At 59.4% G+C, this 14,674-nt stretch overlaps 1 protein-coding gene across 2 annotated transcripts in view; it reads right to left on the bottom strand.

Moving 5' to 3' along the window:
* LPCAT1 (lysophosphatidylcholine acyltransferase 1) overlaps positions 1-13,552 on the bottom strand; it is a 38,690-nt gene extending 25,138 nt beyond the window's left edge. Inside the window, exons 1-2 of one of the 2 annotated variants that reach the window (XM_057496726.1) lie at positions 13,299-13,552; positions 71-213 (exon numbers count right to left, since the gene is read on the bottom strand). In XM_057496726.1, coding sequence (XP_057352709.1) covers positions 71-213; positions 13,299-13,445 — 290 coding nt within the window. In that variant the 5' untranslated portion in view covers positions 13,446-13,552. The remainder of the gene's footprint in view (positions 1-70; positions 214-13,298) is intronic. The other variant, XM_036919945.2, reaches the window with a different exon arrangement.
* Positions 13,553-14,674: the final 1,122 nt, after the last annotated feature.

The following is a 14,674-nucleotide window of genomic DNA, read 5'->3' as shown; positions in this document are numbered from 1 at the left end:
AACGCTGGGAGGACAGGAGAAGCCCCGTGACCCCCCATGTCAGAGCTCCTGCGGACAAGGAGCAACTTACTTCCGCCACAAGGCCAGGGGCTGCTCGGGTTCCCGCTCATCGGATCCCAGTGAAGCGAGGAATGCCAGGGGCCAGGCGAGCAGCATCATAAAGGCAGCAAACAGCAGCCGGATGGGGAACAGCGTCACTGTCAGGACTGCAACCTGGGAGGGCAGAGGCAAGGTCATTCTGGAAGCACCTGGCAGGGGAGCCTCTCCTGCAAATGCTGGCTCCGGCGTGCCCCATCGCAGTCCCCCCACAGCTGGGCAGGTGAGCCGTCGGGACGTCCCACGCAGGCCACTGGCCACACTGCTCCTACCTTCCCGCTCTGTCCCCAAGTCCATGGCCCCTGAGGGCATGGCTGTGGAATGGGGCTCTAGAGCTCTCCCCGACACCTAGCCGGCTCCTGCCAGGCAGCCCCTTGCCCAAGCCCTTTCCGGGCCCAACTTGCAGCAATTAGCCCCTGCCATCCGTCTGCCACAGGAAGACGCTTTTGTGGTGCACAGCTGCCAGGGGTGGGGCCGCAGGTACGGGGCTGGCAAGCTTGGACTGTGGAGGACCAGGGAGTTCAGGGGACTTTCCAGCTCAAGGCAGTCACAGGGTGGGAGCCCAGCAGGGAACAGGGACTGCAGCTCAGCCCAGCTTAACAGGAATGGCACCAGGGTGGGGCGTTGAATGCCACCACTGTCTGGCTGGGAGAGCGCCGTGGGAGGCAGGCTGGGGCTCCTGGGGAGGGGCAGGCCCTGCAGGTGAGGGCCCAGCTGCAAACACAGGGTGAGGGAGAGGACAGACATGTGGGCTTCACCAGAGCAGCTGAGCCAGGCTGCATCAGGGTGGACAGACAACTGGGACTAAAATACAAGCACTTTCATGCACCAGTGATGTTCTGTTCTCCACCGGGAGCAGGTGCTCAGAAGCAGTGCCTTCTGATCTAGAACAAACTTACAAAAGCTTTATGATCAACTGATGCAGATTTTGACTGTCTGCATGACATGCTTCAAATACAGAGTCTGGTGCACAGGAGACAGCAGACAGCAGACCCATGGGGACATCTTGAGCTCCCTGCCGACCGAGCAGGAAGGGCCCCACCACACTCGCTCTGTAGCCTGCAGCGGGGTGCATGCTGACTTCCACAGCTCCTCTGTAGACTGTGCTGGCCCCTCCAGCAAGACCAGCACCCCCGGGAATGGGAATATGATGTATGGCCACATTAAAAAAATACAAAGGTGATGAAGTTGATTTAATATTATAGTTTATATACATATGTACCTGAAACATTATCATTTGGCATGTGCTCAATACAAAAGTTATGAGTGAGCCATGTCCCACTTTCCCAGGTGGTCTTGGAAGTTCACGTGCCCTCCACGTGGCCAGTGGTCCATGCAGCCTGCAGTTGCCTGTTGGGCAGTGTGGACGCGGATCTGGATAACGTTTGCAAATGATGTTAACTCATAGTGGCCCCTCCCTCCCTCCCTCTTTCTGGGGTGGGTACTGCCCACCGGACTGCCCACTTCCATGAGGCCAGGCACAGCAGCGATGAGGCTGTGTGTGGTTGGACTGGTGACAATTCCTATTCAACAGGTGCCCGCCCAGGTGCCAGTGTCCTTATGGGATAAGCGAGCCTTCCTGCCCGGCTTTCTGAGCTGTGCTTTGGGTGAGTGTGAATTTTATCAAAGGTCCTGCCGTGTCTAGTGGGGAAACGATGAGTCTGTACACATCCACCTGTTAATGGGAGGCCTTCACGGCTTTTCCGACGTGGACACCTTGCTGCGGTCCTTCGGGTCCGTCTGCTCACGGGTCTGGGGCTGGGTCACGGCCAGCTCACGCAGCCTGCCCCACAGCCCCCAACTCGCTTCCTCCCGCAGACCCCGCCTGCGAGCCGCCTCACTGCAGGTGTTTATGAGGAGATTTCTGGCTGCTGTTTCAATGTTTCCTTATCATTTACCTAAATTTCGCTTTCTCTTGAGTCCGCCTCGGTGCTCCTGTCAGTGAGGAAGGTTCCCTCCCTGGGTCCCCGGCAGAGCTTCCTCCCCACCCAAGCTGCCCACTGCAGATTCTCCTGACTCGCCCGGCCTGGGGTCATGATTCACTGCTAATATTGGGCTTCTAAAGCTTCTCAGCCTGTGCGAACAGACACTCTTCTGACCTATTCATCTGCTACAGGCCCGGCTTTGGATGTACTTGTCGGCAGCCTCGAGCTGTTCGATCCGAGCTTTCGGCTCTTACATGAGTCTCTTTCCTGGTGTCACTCCCACGTTCCCCTTAACATCTAGAGGGAAAGGCCTGGGGCATCACCTCCAGGAAGCCTTACTTCCCAGTATCCGTGTGAGCACACAGCTTTCTCTAAATACCACTCTGATTTAACTCCACAGGTTTGAAATGTAGCCTTATCCTTTGTTTTTTTAAATTTAGGTTAAAGATTCTGTCCTTTTCCTGCCTTTGTTACGTTATAATATTTTTGGGAGGGAAAAGAGGATGCAGTTTGTGGAGGAAGCCTCCTTGCTACCCACAGGTGCACCCACTCTGCACCCCAAGTCCTTCCCACCCGCAGGCGTGCTCACTTCTGTACCCCAAGCCCTTCCTGCCTGCAGGTGCACCAGCCTCTGCACCCCAAGTCCTTCCTGCCCACAGGTATGGTCACTTTTGTACCCCAAGAACTTCCCACCTGCAGGCATGCCAGCCTTTGCACCCCAAGTCCTTCCCACCTGCAGGTACGCTCACCTCCACACCCTGTTGAGTGACCACAACAGGCTTCACCCCTCAGCACACAGACAAGCCTCCTAAGAGATGAGGGGTGGGTGCAGAAGAAATGCAGCCTGAGAGTGAGCATCACCCACCCGGGGCTGCCCGGCTCCACCTGCAGGTGGGGAGAGAGCGGTTCTGCTGGCATGGTCCATGGGGTGCTGTGCAGCCTGCCTGGGCGGCCAGGCACCTTCGGGGGTCGTGTGGCAGGGGCCTGGCTCCAGGGCTAAGAGCCCACGTGCTTTCATGGCTGCTCCCGGAGTCCCCACAGCACTGTCATCACCGTGCTCAGCCACTGGGCCTGTGTGCTGTCTGCCGGGCTCAGCCCTGCCCCCGCGGAGGCAGAAACCATCTCAGGAGGAGTAGAAATTGGAAAGCCTCTGTGGCTCCTTCCAGAACCTTCTGTGGGCTCTGGCCACTTGTCCTGAGCTCTCATGCCCCTGGTGGGACCCTCCTGACTTCCTGCCCCTTCTAGTCTGTCCTCCCCACAGGCTCTACCACCTCAGTCTATCCCTGGCCCAGCCACCAGCCTCTTGCACCCTCACCATCCACCCACATCCTGGTGCAAACCCAAGTGCCTCAACCTGTCAGAGCCGATGCGGGGCTTCCCAGCATGGGCAAGATGGCTGGAGTGGCCACACCAGCCATGCCAGGCATGCCAGCCACGGTGGACATTCTCAACTCCAGTGGGGCTGGGAAGAGACAGGTGCCACAGCAAAGCACCTACTTAGAAAATCCTGGCCAGACCAGAGCACAGACAGAACAAAGGGCATCTAACAGGAAGGGAGCTCGTCGTGCCACTTCCAGGCAGTTCTGGCGGGACACAGGGACGCACTGTCATGGGTGAGCAGGCTGCACACGGCGGCTCCTTCCCATAAGCAGCTGCAGGCACCTCTGCGTGCTGCTGCTTTCCTGTGCGGGCCCAGAGGGTTAACCTGCAGATTTATGGAGTCCAAGTATTTCACCCTCTTTTGAGAGCACGACGGGAGGCAGAGGGGCCCTGGGAGAGGGCGGGTCTCCAGCCCCCACACCCCAGAGAAGGCCCAGCTCTGTGTGGACACTGACTCAGCCCAGCTCGGGGACGTGGCAGGGGAGGGGTGTTCGGGGCCTGGTTCCACTGCAGCCCCTCTCAGAGCAGCCATTCTCCCCAAGAAGCGGGGCACACCGGGCAGAGGATACTTGTGTGGGCAGCAGGTGGGCCTGAAAGAGCCAGATGGGGTGCGGATGGGGAGGGCAGGCCTGGAGAGGGCGCAACAATGGGGCAGGCGCAGTGCGGTCTGCAGACCCAGATCAGCACGAGAAAACACGGGCCTTGCTCCCAGGTGACGACTGGTGGGGGCCACAGGAGGAGGTGGCAGCAGCCGGGGACCCAGAGTGCGCGGTGCTCGGGGAGACTGCCCATCACAGCCCTGCTGGTGGCAGCAGAGCTGGATGCCACCCAGGGGTGCCACGAGGGCACAGGGGAGCTGAAGGTCACCTGCATGGCAGACATCAGGGGCCAGCCAGAGGGAGGAGCCACGTGTTCCCTGGGGACTGGGGGCAGGTCCTGAGCTGACAAGGGGCATAAAGGGTAAGGGACTCACACCCTTGCCATTTTGCTCTACGACATCTGAGTGGAGGGGGTTCAAGGGTGGCAGACCTGGGTGAGCCCATGAGGGGGACAAACCACTAATGGGGGTAGGGCTGGGGTGCGGCGGAGCCTGGCCTAATAAGGGTGCTGCCAGCACAGGGGCCTCTGGGGGCCCTATCAAGGGTGCTCTGACACCAAGTGTGAAGGACAAACCTTATTCTCACCTGTGGGCCTCCCAATACCCATGAGGAAGGGAACCAGGGCACAGAGGCGCTGCCAACCTGCCCGGAGGGAGGGGATGTGTCAGAGGCTAGGGGGCTCCACACAGCACCCAGCCCAGAAACTCAAGGCAGGGTGGGCAGAGGGAGCCCACAGGAACTGCTCACCAGCTCAAGGGACACCTCTTGGAGTGAGAGCCCTGGAAAGCCCAGGGACACGGTTCCAGGAAGAACACAGCTCATGTCTCAACTGTCCCAATTAACCCCCAAGAGGGCATGTGCACAGCGTGCCGGAGCCGGCTTGAGCAATGTGCAGACAGAAGGCTCGGCTGCCAGCCAGCACGCAGACACCAGTGCAAAGACATCCCGCCAGGGCATGCAGGGTGCAGTCCATGCCGTAGGGGAACACCCATAGTGGACGGGCTTGGGAAGGGGGCAGTGGAGAGTCAGAGAGGAGGCAGGTGCCTTCCCAAGGTCAGCTGGCTGCTCAGAGGAAAAGCTGAGGTTTAGGGGCAGCCAGGACAAGAGGGTTCTGGGCTGGGGAGGGGTACGCATCTCCATGGACACACATGGACACTCTGGCCAGACCAGACCTTAGCCTGGTACAGGCTGGAAGGGGCTCCATGGGGCCCCAGGAAATGATTCTGGTCAATGGGCCACTTTCTCCTTGTGCAGCAAGAGAAACCAGACACAGCTGATGCTGTTTTTTCTTCATTTTAAAGAAAGAACGACGTAGAAACAGTATTTCTTGCAGGAGTCCCACCAGCTGGTGTAATCAAGGACCTTCACTAGAAAACTCCATGCAGCCCCAAAACCTCTGAGTGGATAGCTGGACAGGGCTTCCTAACGCTTCAGCTCTGGACCGCATGCTTCACAGAAACCCAGCAGACTGACCTCTCTGCTTCCCCAGGCAGCAAACACCTGTACTAAATGTAAACCACCTCGTGGTCCCAAGCACACACGGCACTCACATATGGACAGTCCTTTCCACAACTAATTCAAACAGTCAAAATACTTGGAAACAAAAGTGAAACAGAAAAAGCTGACATCTAAACTGTCACTATTAGCTTTTTGTCATGCACACAGCTGGTTTTAGGAAAAGACAAGATGCAAAGTGTGGCTAGAAATCCAGGGTGTGGCCAACGAGGTGGGTACAGTGGCTGCTGGGAGGGCGGGTCACACCCAAGGGGCAGCTTCACGTCACCCGGGCATCTGGGCTTCTTTGGTGTGATTTCCTCACCCGTGCAAGTCCTGCGCCTGAATTCACACTGGACTTGTGTCTCTTTCTTACTAACGTGTGACTGTCTTCCACCTGCCCACTGTATCCCCCCTGAGGCTCTGTGCCCACCTGGGTGATCTGGAGGCTGTCCTGTGCTCTGTTAGGAAGACTCACCTTCTGCGGCCATGCTCACCACTATGTGTGAGCTATTTCCTCTTGGCTCTCCCACTCACATCTAAAATTAAATACAGCTTTCCTAAAACAGCTATTCTTTCCTCTCAAACCCTCAGACAGCCCAAACCTCCCCAGTCCCTGTCATCTCTATTCAAGAGCTTTCAACTCAAGCCGCAGTGGGTATCACCCAATTGGGAGCTTCTGCAAGATGAGGGTGTCTTTCAATAATTTACTCGGAATTTACAAATCCACCCCGCAGCCCAGCGGTAGAGCGGTTTTCCTAGACAACCACGGCTGCCATTTTCAGCGCACCTCAGCCGACAGAGTGGGCTCCACACGGTTAGTTCCTTACAGGATCAGAACCACTCCAGTCTAAGGGGACCCGAAACACACACCCTTTAGCCAGGGGAACCACACAAGCAACACCCCAACACCTGCCTGCCTTCTAGCTGCGTCTGAGGGCTCTGCCGGGAGGGTCGGAGCCTTCTCGGTGGCCCATCCCACTTGGCACTGGTGGTCTCTAGGCCAGCATGTGGTGGCCCCCGGTGCTGGGACCATGGACAGCCCGATGCAGGGTGCAGATCAGACCCTGAGGATGGGGGAGGCGGGTATGCGAATGAGCAGACAACTGGTGTCCAGCTGAGGATAGCTTGCCTGGGGGTGCAGGCCCAGGGGGGGACACCTTCCCTTCAGGAAGGAAAGTCTCTAATACCTGGTGTGATTGAAGCAAAGGGGTGCAGGGAGCACTTCCACGTGCAAAGGCCCACGCCAAGGAGCAAGCAGGGAGGCCACGAGTGGTACCTGCAGCCGACGCCCACCTCTGCTCCTGTGCTGCTCGCCCCCAACACCTCCTCCTACTTGCTCAGCTTCCTATAACCTGATCTCCTCTGACCCTCGGCTGGAGACCAGAGCTTTGTTCCCCATGATCCCCACCTGCTCCTCCTGCAGTGTCTGTACATGAAATTCCACAATCAACCAAACTGCAGGCCAAGCCCCTTCCACCACGGCTGCCCAGTCACCTGGAGAGCTCTGCCCGGCACAGCCTGGCATGGCAGGTGTTCAGGAGAAGGAAGGGCATGCGGAGCAGAGATACACTGGAGGGCGTAAGCTGTCAGGGCTGGACCTTCCACTCTGGGGACGAGGCTCCTCCTGAAGCAGGGTGGACTCTCAATCCCCATTTGGAGGCTGTGGGAGCTCAACAACACCTGACCTACTTCCACAGGCATGTCACCTGTGGGGCCAGGTGCACTGTAATTACAGGGTGGTGGGAGGGAGGCTCTACGGCCCCGAGCTCCTGCCTGCAGGAATGGACGCCGGTGGCCAAGGCCCCCCACACGGCGGAGTGGCTCAGCTCCAAGCACGGTGGACTGGGCAGCCGAGGGGTGCAAAGCCCATAGCACAAGCAGCCTGCTGAGGGGCCAAGCCGAGAGGGCCGCCCCTGGTGAGCCTCTGCTGATGGTGGTCAGGAGCTGTGGGCGGGGTGTGGACGCCTGAGGTGCGGATGAAGGAGACCGAGACCCTGACAGTAAAAGCCCACCTGCACAGACAGGCCGAGGGCCCTGCCTTCCTGGCTGCAGTGGGACCCTTTCCACCCCAAGCCCAGTTCAGCTCAGCATGTGCCCAGGAGACATACCCACCCTGGCTTTGTGGCAGAGGAGATCCCTTATCTCCAGGGGCCTGACCACATGGTCTGAACAGAAGAATCTTGAAATTCAGGAGCTGTAGCATTTCCAGCTATTTCCACTGGTTTGGCAAACATCTGCAGAGAGCCAGCAGGGGCCCAGGGGGAGTACATCCCGAGCTCCCTGCTGTGGCAGCCCTCACCACAGCAGTCCTGCTCCCCAGTGGTGGGGAGAACCCCTTCAGCTGCAGGCAGTCCCCGACCTGAACACCTCCTATCCCATCCCACCCTCAGATATACAGAACACCCCAGAACATCCTGGCTGAAACTTCACCCCCAAATTCTGAATGCCCCTCACTGAAATTCTAGTTTCAGCCCCACATCTGTTGGGAGCCCCAAGGGAATGTCCTAGCCCCCGCCTCCAGTGGTAAGAGACCCCAAAACATACCCTGACTCTAACAGCAGCTGTGGGAGACCCTCTCCAGCTGCAAGGAGACCCAAAGACACATTCTGTGCCCCCACCTAAAGGGACCTCCCCAGAACATCCCATTCTGTATTCCCCCACTGCTGCAGGGACCCCAGAACACCCTGCTCTGTCCCCCCCACCGCAGGGAGCTCCCCAGAATATCCTGATCCTGCTCTGCCCCCCAGCTGCCCCTGGGACAGGAGGTCAGTTTGCAACCACTGTACCTCGGGGAGGTGGGGCGGGCAGCAGAAGTGGCCTTGACTGTTCTAGGGTGAGGGTGGTCGTGGGCCGCTGATCATCAGAATGAAGGGAGCCAGATGCAGGGGGTGGGGCCTAGGAGTCTGGCCTGGGATGGGCTGAGTTGAGGGACCCTGTAAGGTAGAGTAATGAGTCACCCAGCACAGAAGTGGCCACAGCCAGTTCCTATTGGGGAAAACATACACCACAGAAAGGGGGTTCTAAGTGTTTACTCTGAACATGGACAGTCACCTCTGCCTCAGGGGGAGCTGGGCATGGGCAAGTAAAGGGACACTGGATATAAAAGACCCCCACCCTGGGGTCTCTGAGCAGTACCTGCTCTGAGCTGGGCCCTCAGTCCATGGGCATTCCAGCCACATCGAGCTCATGGCTGGCGTGCAGCTGGGCTCCACTGGGCGGCCAACTCTGTTCCTCACTGCCTGGACCTCAGGGGCCATGCGGGACACGGAGCAGGGGGTCCAGCCCCACTGTCCCCAGCTCAGAGATCTGAAATACTACAGTGGTGAAAGATGCTTTTCAAAAAGCTTTTATGTGGTGAGTAACATTTCAGGGAAAATAAATCACTCCTCTGGCCCTAAGACAGAAGTAAGAGTAAGCAAGCTGCAGTCTCCAGGCACCCGTGGCACAGCCCTGCACCAGCACAGGGAGGCTGCCAGATGCAGCAGAGCCCAGGAAACTGGCTGATGGGGCCAGGGAAGCCAGCTGCACGTTTAGGACACCTTAGCTCACCAGGCAGGAACAGGGGTGAACCCCAAGGAAATGGCAACCGTCTAGGGCCACTGAGGGCTACATGGGGGAGGGCAAGGGGGGGGGTCACGTTTAAATGTGTTATTTCCAAACACACACTTCCCTCTTGGCTCATTTTGAAAATAATTCACAACTAGACTCACACTTTACAGGACGCTAGAAATGTCAGAAACACGAGCCCAGGAAAGGCAAATTCGCCCCAGCGCACCGCAGCAAAACCCAAGAACTCAGTGAGCACCCGCTTGGCCTTTGGCCTCCGTGGGCACAGTGCCACTTTGTCCTGGTCGTGTCAGGCAAACCCCAGGATCAGGAAGATGAAGCGGTGCAGCAGCAGGCAGGACGCAGGTGGCGGACACGGCCCAGTGGAGGCCTTGCTCAGAGCCGCCCGAGCAGAGAAGCCCTGGTCATCTGCGCTGAAGGTTGCTGTCGGGGCGTCCTGATGGGCGGGGCACCAGCTCTGGCAGTGGGGCTCTGGAGTGGCTGCTTGCAGGGACAAATCCTGATTTTGAGGAAACTGACAATGCTTTGCTCAGTACTGAGAAATTAAAGAGGTTATGGAACAAACCCATGAGTGTGTGTATACACCTGTGTGTGTACATGTTTATGTGTGCACATTCATGTGTGTATTGATGTGTGTGTATACACACACACGGAAAATTCATGTTTCAAGAGCACAGAAAACAGAAAGTCAAGTCTTTGACTTTGCACCCTTCCCACCGCTCATCATCTCAGCATTAGCCCCAGGAAGTTGGATGTGAGCGCCCTCCCAGAGACAAGGCCAGGGGTCACAGCCTAGGACACAGTGCCTGCTCCCTGAGGGCAGGGCTCCTGGGAGGCCGGGTCAGTCGTCCCCACTGAGCCAGCCCACAATGTCCCGCAGTCCGGGGACAGCACAGGACGAGGGCTCAGTCTCTTCACTTGTGACCGGGAACACAGCACCTACGTCTCTGCCCACCTGCCCCCAAGGCCTGCGCTGAGAGTGACCATCAGCAAGGGCACTGGAAACCAGCCCTGGACCTCACAAGGCTACAAACGCACAACAGGGGGCACTGTCAGGCTCCCAGGTCATCAGCAGGTGGCGGGGACCAGGGGACTGGCATCTGCTCTGGGGTCTCAGCCTCCCAGGCATCCAGGGGGTGCTTATGCCGCAGCCAACCTTCTCTGTCCTCCCTGGTAAACACGCTCTCGGGAATTCTTCCATCCCTATGTTCCCTGGGCTCCTATTACCACCAGCCTCGCAAGAACTCCAGCTCTGGGCCAGGCCACCTCCCCGTTTACCCACCCCTCCACACCCCTGGCAGAGCTGCTGGAGGGGCTACAGAGATGTGCTCATCATGAAGTCTCATGCATGGAGCACCAGATACAAGGGGCAACTGGAGTGGGCAGGGTGGCTGGGGCTGGAGCAGGGGCTGGAGCCTGACAGGTCAGAGGAGCAGGAGGGACACTACTGGGCCTGGTCTGCGTGCATGGGGTGGGGAGGTGGCACTGGGGCCAGTGGGCAGTGCCCACACCTCGATGCAAACAGCGGCTTCCCCAAGAGTGGCCTGGCAGTGCACAGGGCATGGATTCCCTGCTCCAGAATGGCCAGACCCTCTGTGGGTTCCAGGCTGAGACTAGGGGCACCTGCTGCTGCTTTTTAATCAAAGCTCAGGCATATGGGTAAGAGCCTGGAGAAAAAGACAGCCACTTTGGGATAATTAAACTCTGCACAGACTGCCACAGAAGTTGGGTGGACGAGTCTGTGCCTGGACTCTGCCCTCATGGCAATCCCCTCCTGGGTGACCGGGGAGGTGGTGCTCAGCAGCCTGCCTGACCAAGGACAGTCCCAGGGTGTATGGGAAGCCAGTCCACTTTCAGGAAGTACGTTTTCTCTGGTGCAGGTTACAGAGCGTTCAGCAACGGGAAACATCTGAGGCGGCATGTGCTCACAGCTGTGGCTTCCAAGTGGAGCACCAACCCTGGGTATGAGCCATGCATACTTCAAAAGCAACAAATTAAAATGTGACTATCCAGTGTTACAGTTACTTTCTGTTGGAAGAGATGCTTAAGCTCCTTCTAAGTCTGCAGTTAAATGGCAGATGGACTGGTCATTAATCTGAGCCACATGGCAGCCCTTCCCTGGCAGTGTGTGCTGACACTGACCATGAGCTCCCTTACGGGTTTATCTTCACCTGCAATCAGGTGAGTTTCTGGGAAGCCCTTGGGCATCTCAGTCGCTGCTTGATCCGCTTATATACTGACCAGGGGAGGCAGACTTTCCTTGCTTGGACCGGCTAGTCGCTCTGGAAACTTTATCCCAATACAGTACATGGAGGTAAAAAGCTTTGCAGAGCATCACTTGATAAAGAGCCAAATGGTTTTGCAGAGCAGGACTTGGAACCTGGTGAGTATTTACAAGCTACCTGCCTCTGCCACACACTGCAGACATCCGGGCAGGGTTCGATACACAAACCCGCGTGACTGTTCTGACCTGGGTCCCTGGAGCATGGCAACAAGGAGTGTGCAAAGCATCCCTCCCTTTCTGGAAGGCTTAGCACCCCACCGACCTGCTCTAATGTCATCCAGATATTGGGGGCCGACATCTGAAATCAGGATCTCCACCTCACCTAGCAGAGGCTTCCCTGAACAGCAGCCCACAGGAACTGCTCCAAACCCCCAATTTACAGTCTTGTGACTGGGGCCTGCGGGAACTGGGGTTTCTGACTTGATCAACTAGCAGAGCTCCTGCAGTGATCCCATCCAGTTTGAAGTGGGACAGACCTGCCCCCGGCCCCTGCATCCACAGTAACAGAAGTGGGGTGGGGGAGGGGGCGCTGTAAATGTGACACGGGTGCAGAGTGGTCCTCCAGGGACCTCCAGGGAGGAGGGGGCTTCTTCCTGGAAATGATATTTTACCCAAGACCTGAGGAAGGAACAGAGGCCTGCAGAGTGGGCCAGGGCAGGAAGAGACAGCCAGGCAGCAGCTGTGCGCCAAGGTGACAAGCCTGGAGAGGGGTAGGGCCTGGAGGGGCCTCAGAAACCACCTGCAGGAGTTACCCTGGGTGGGCTCTGAGCAGCAGAGATGTGGGCCACAGGGGTGATGGGGTGGCGGGTCGCTGGGGCCCACTTAGGAGCCCAGGAGAAACGGCCGTGTATCCCAACGCCCTCACAACCCGGTCTTAGCACTTGGCGGGTGGTGGGTGTGTGTGAAGGAGGGAGGCACACAGGCCACACAGGAGGACACGCTGGGGTCTGGTTCAGACCTGCAGAGACAGGGGACAAGGCCCAGAAGCCACCTGCGGGCAGCCCTGCCTCTTCCTGTCAGCAGAAGGGGTGTCACCCTCGCCACTCTCCACCCAATGATCTGTCCACAGCTCCTTCCATTGCTGATAAGCAAACCCACCCAAAAAGCGCTCTGAGAAGCAAGTGGCTGGGAACATGATACCCTTTAGCTAGACCTCAAGAACTTTTCACTAAAATGTCATTTTGGATGAATTACTTTACACATTAAAAACACTCAGCCTCCCCCCCAAAAAGTTTTCTCACAGTTGGAAATATTTATCTCAGCAACTGAGTAACCGCTTCAGCCCCAAACTGTGCCTGCTTCTGTGTAGTTTTGGGGCCAAAAGAAAGGCCCATCCTTGTGAGCAATCTCACAGAAATGCAAACACCACATAGTGGGGGAGTCGGGGGCCAACCGGCCGGACAGAACAGCCGGGGACCTGTGCCGGAGCCCAGGACTCAGCCCCTGGGCCAGAAGCCTCGGGAAGAAAGGCGGCAAGAGTGAAGGCCCCTCGGCAAGTCCGGAGGACCGCACACACTGAACGCGCTGTCAGGGGACCGCACACTGCACGCCCCACCCCCATTTGGAACCGGGTTGTCTCTAAGATTGATTCTGGTTTCGGATCAGCCCCAAGGGGCTTCCCCCGCGAGCTTCCCAGAAAACAGCTTGCAAACCGAGATGCGGAAATCCTCCCGCCGCTCCTCTCCAGGGAACCCCACGGCCAGCACCCCACCGTCCCCGGCACGCACTCCAGTGACCGACGAGGTCCCCACACGCGAGGCCATCAGTGACCAAGTCACATCCCGGGGGCCGCTCCGGAACCAGGCGGGGCCTGCGCACGGCCGGAGCGGACGCAGGGCCGGGGGACCGACGGCGCGGGCCCGGGGTGGAGCGCCGCGCGCGGGGAGCGGGGCAAGGGCCGGGGATGGTGAGGCGCGGGGATTTGGTCCGCGGCCGCCGCCAGGCACCCACCTGGGCCTTCCGCAGGACGCCGAGGCGCAGCTCGTGCACGAACGGGTTCCTCCCCGGGGGCGCCAGCCGCCGCGCATCGCCTGCCGCCGCGCTGGAGGCGAAACCGGAGGCGGGGGCGTCCCGGGGGCCGCGCGCCCGCAGCCTCATGGCCGCGCCGCCCACCGCGGGAGCGGGGCGCAAACGGGCGCGGAGCGGGGCGCCGGGCTGGGCGCGGGCCGAGGATGCGCGGCGGCTCGGAGGGCGGGCGGCGGGCGCGCAGGCGCGGGCGGTGCGTGTGACGCAGAGGGAGGGGCGGGCCCGTGGGCGGGGCCGGGAGTCCGCGCAGCTCCCTTCTGCCCGCGCGGCTGAGCTCGGGGGCGGCTGTCGGGCGCGGGGTCTCGGCGCAGCGCCTCCCGCGGTGGCCGGGCCTCAGCGTCTCAGGCCGCGCCGGTTGCCCTAAGGGGAGCTCGCGTTAACGCCCGAGGGGTGGGGGGGCGCGCCTCGCCGCCGCCTTCCTTCGGGAGTGGCCAGCGCCGCCCCACGCGGGGACAGGGGAAGGGGCTGTGCGTGGGGAGCCCGGGCCCCAGGGGACTCGAGGAGCGGGGCTTGGCCAGGCAGCGCGCGCGCGGGGTTCCGCCAGGAGCCGCCCCAGACCCAGCGCTCGCTGCGCGTCTTCCCCCACCTGCCCTGCTCGGACCTGCCCTGCTGGCGAGGCGGGCGGTCCGCGCCAGTCCTGGCTGTGCGCTGCCCATGGGCCCCTGAGAGCCGGCCTCCTCCCCGAGCATGGGGTCCACTCAGGCCACGGGGCCGCCCACATGGTGGGTCCAGGTGGGAGGCACCCCCTGAGGCATCTGCTGACTGGGACCCCGTAGTTTGAGGAGGGCTGATGTGGATTAAATGACTCCCATCCCCTAATTGCTCTAGATGAAGGGGTCCCTAATTTGTGGCGCGGTATTAACTCAGGCAAAAGGAAAATACTCCCACATCAAAATGTATATAAACGTCAGAAATTCACCACAAACCCTTCGTTACTGTCTCCCTGTGGCCCTCCCCAGGCAGGAGCAGGCAGCAGCCAGTGGAGAGGCAGGACGGCGGACACTGACTGCCACCGCTGGTTCACACACGATCATCTGAAATCACCAGGAAGGCGCCGGAGCGTGTCCTGCATTGCTCTGGGACGTGGTGAGGGCCAGCCCCCGCCAGGGGCTGCTGGCCCACCTTCCAAAGACCTGGGCTCCTGGGGACATCTGTGTTGTGTGAGGCTCTCTGCTTCATCCCTGCCTGGGTTGGGGTCAGGGAGTGGTCCGCCCTCTGTCTACCAGCTGACCGACGCAGGGAGGCATCCATGCTGAGGGCCTCCTGGTGTTTGATGGAGAGGCCAGTGGCTCTGCTGCAGT

The sequence above is a fragment of the Manis pentadactyla genome, chromosome 2, assembly GCF_030020395.1.
Source record: "Manis pentadactyla isolate mManPen7 chromosome 2, mManPen7.hap1, whole genome shotgun sequence".
Classification (NCBI taxonomy): Eukaryota; Metazoa; Chordata; class Mammalia; order Pholidota; family Manidae; genus Manis; species Manis pentadactyla.
Note: the sequence above shows the minus strand (reverse complement) of the source record. Positions and strands in the feature narration are given on the sequence as shown.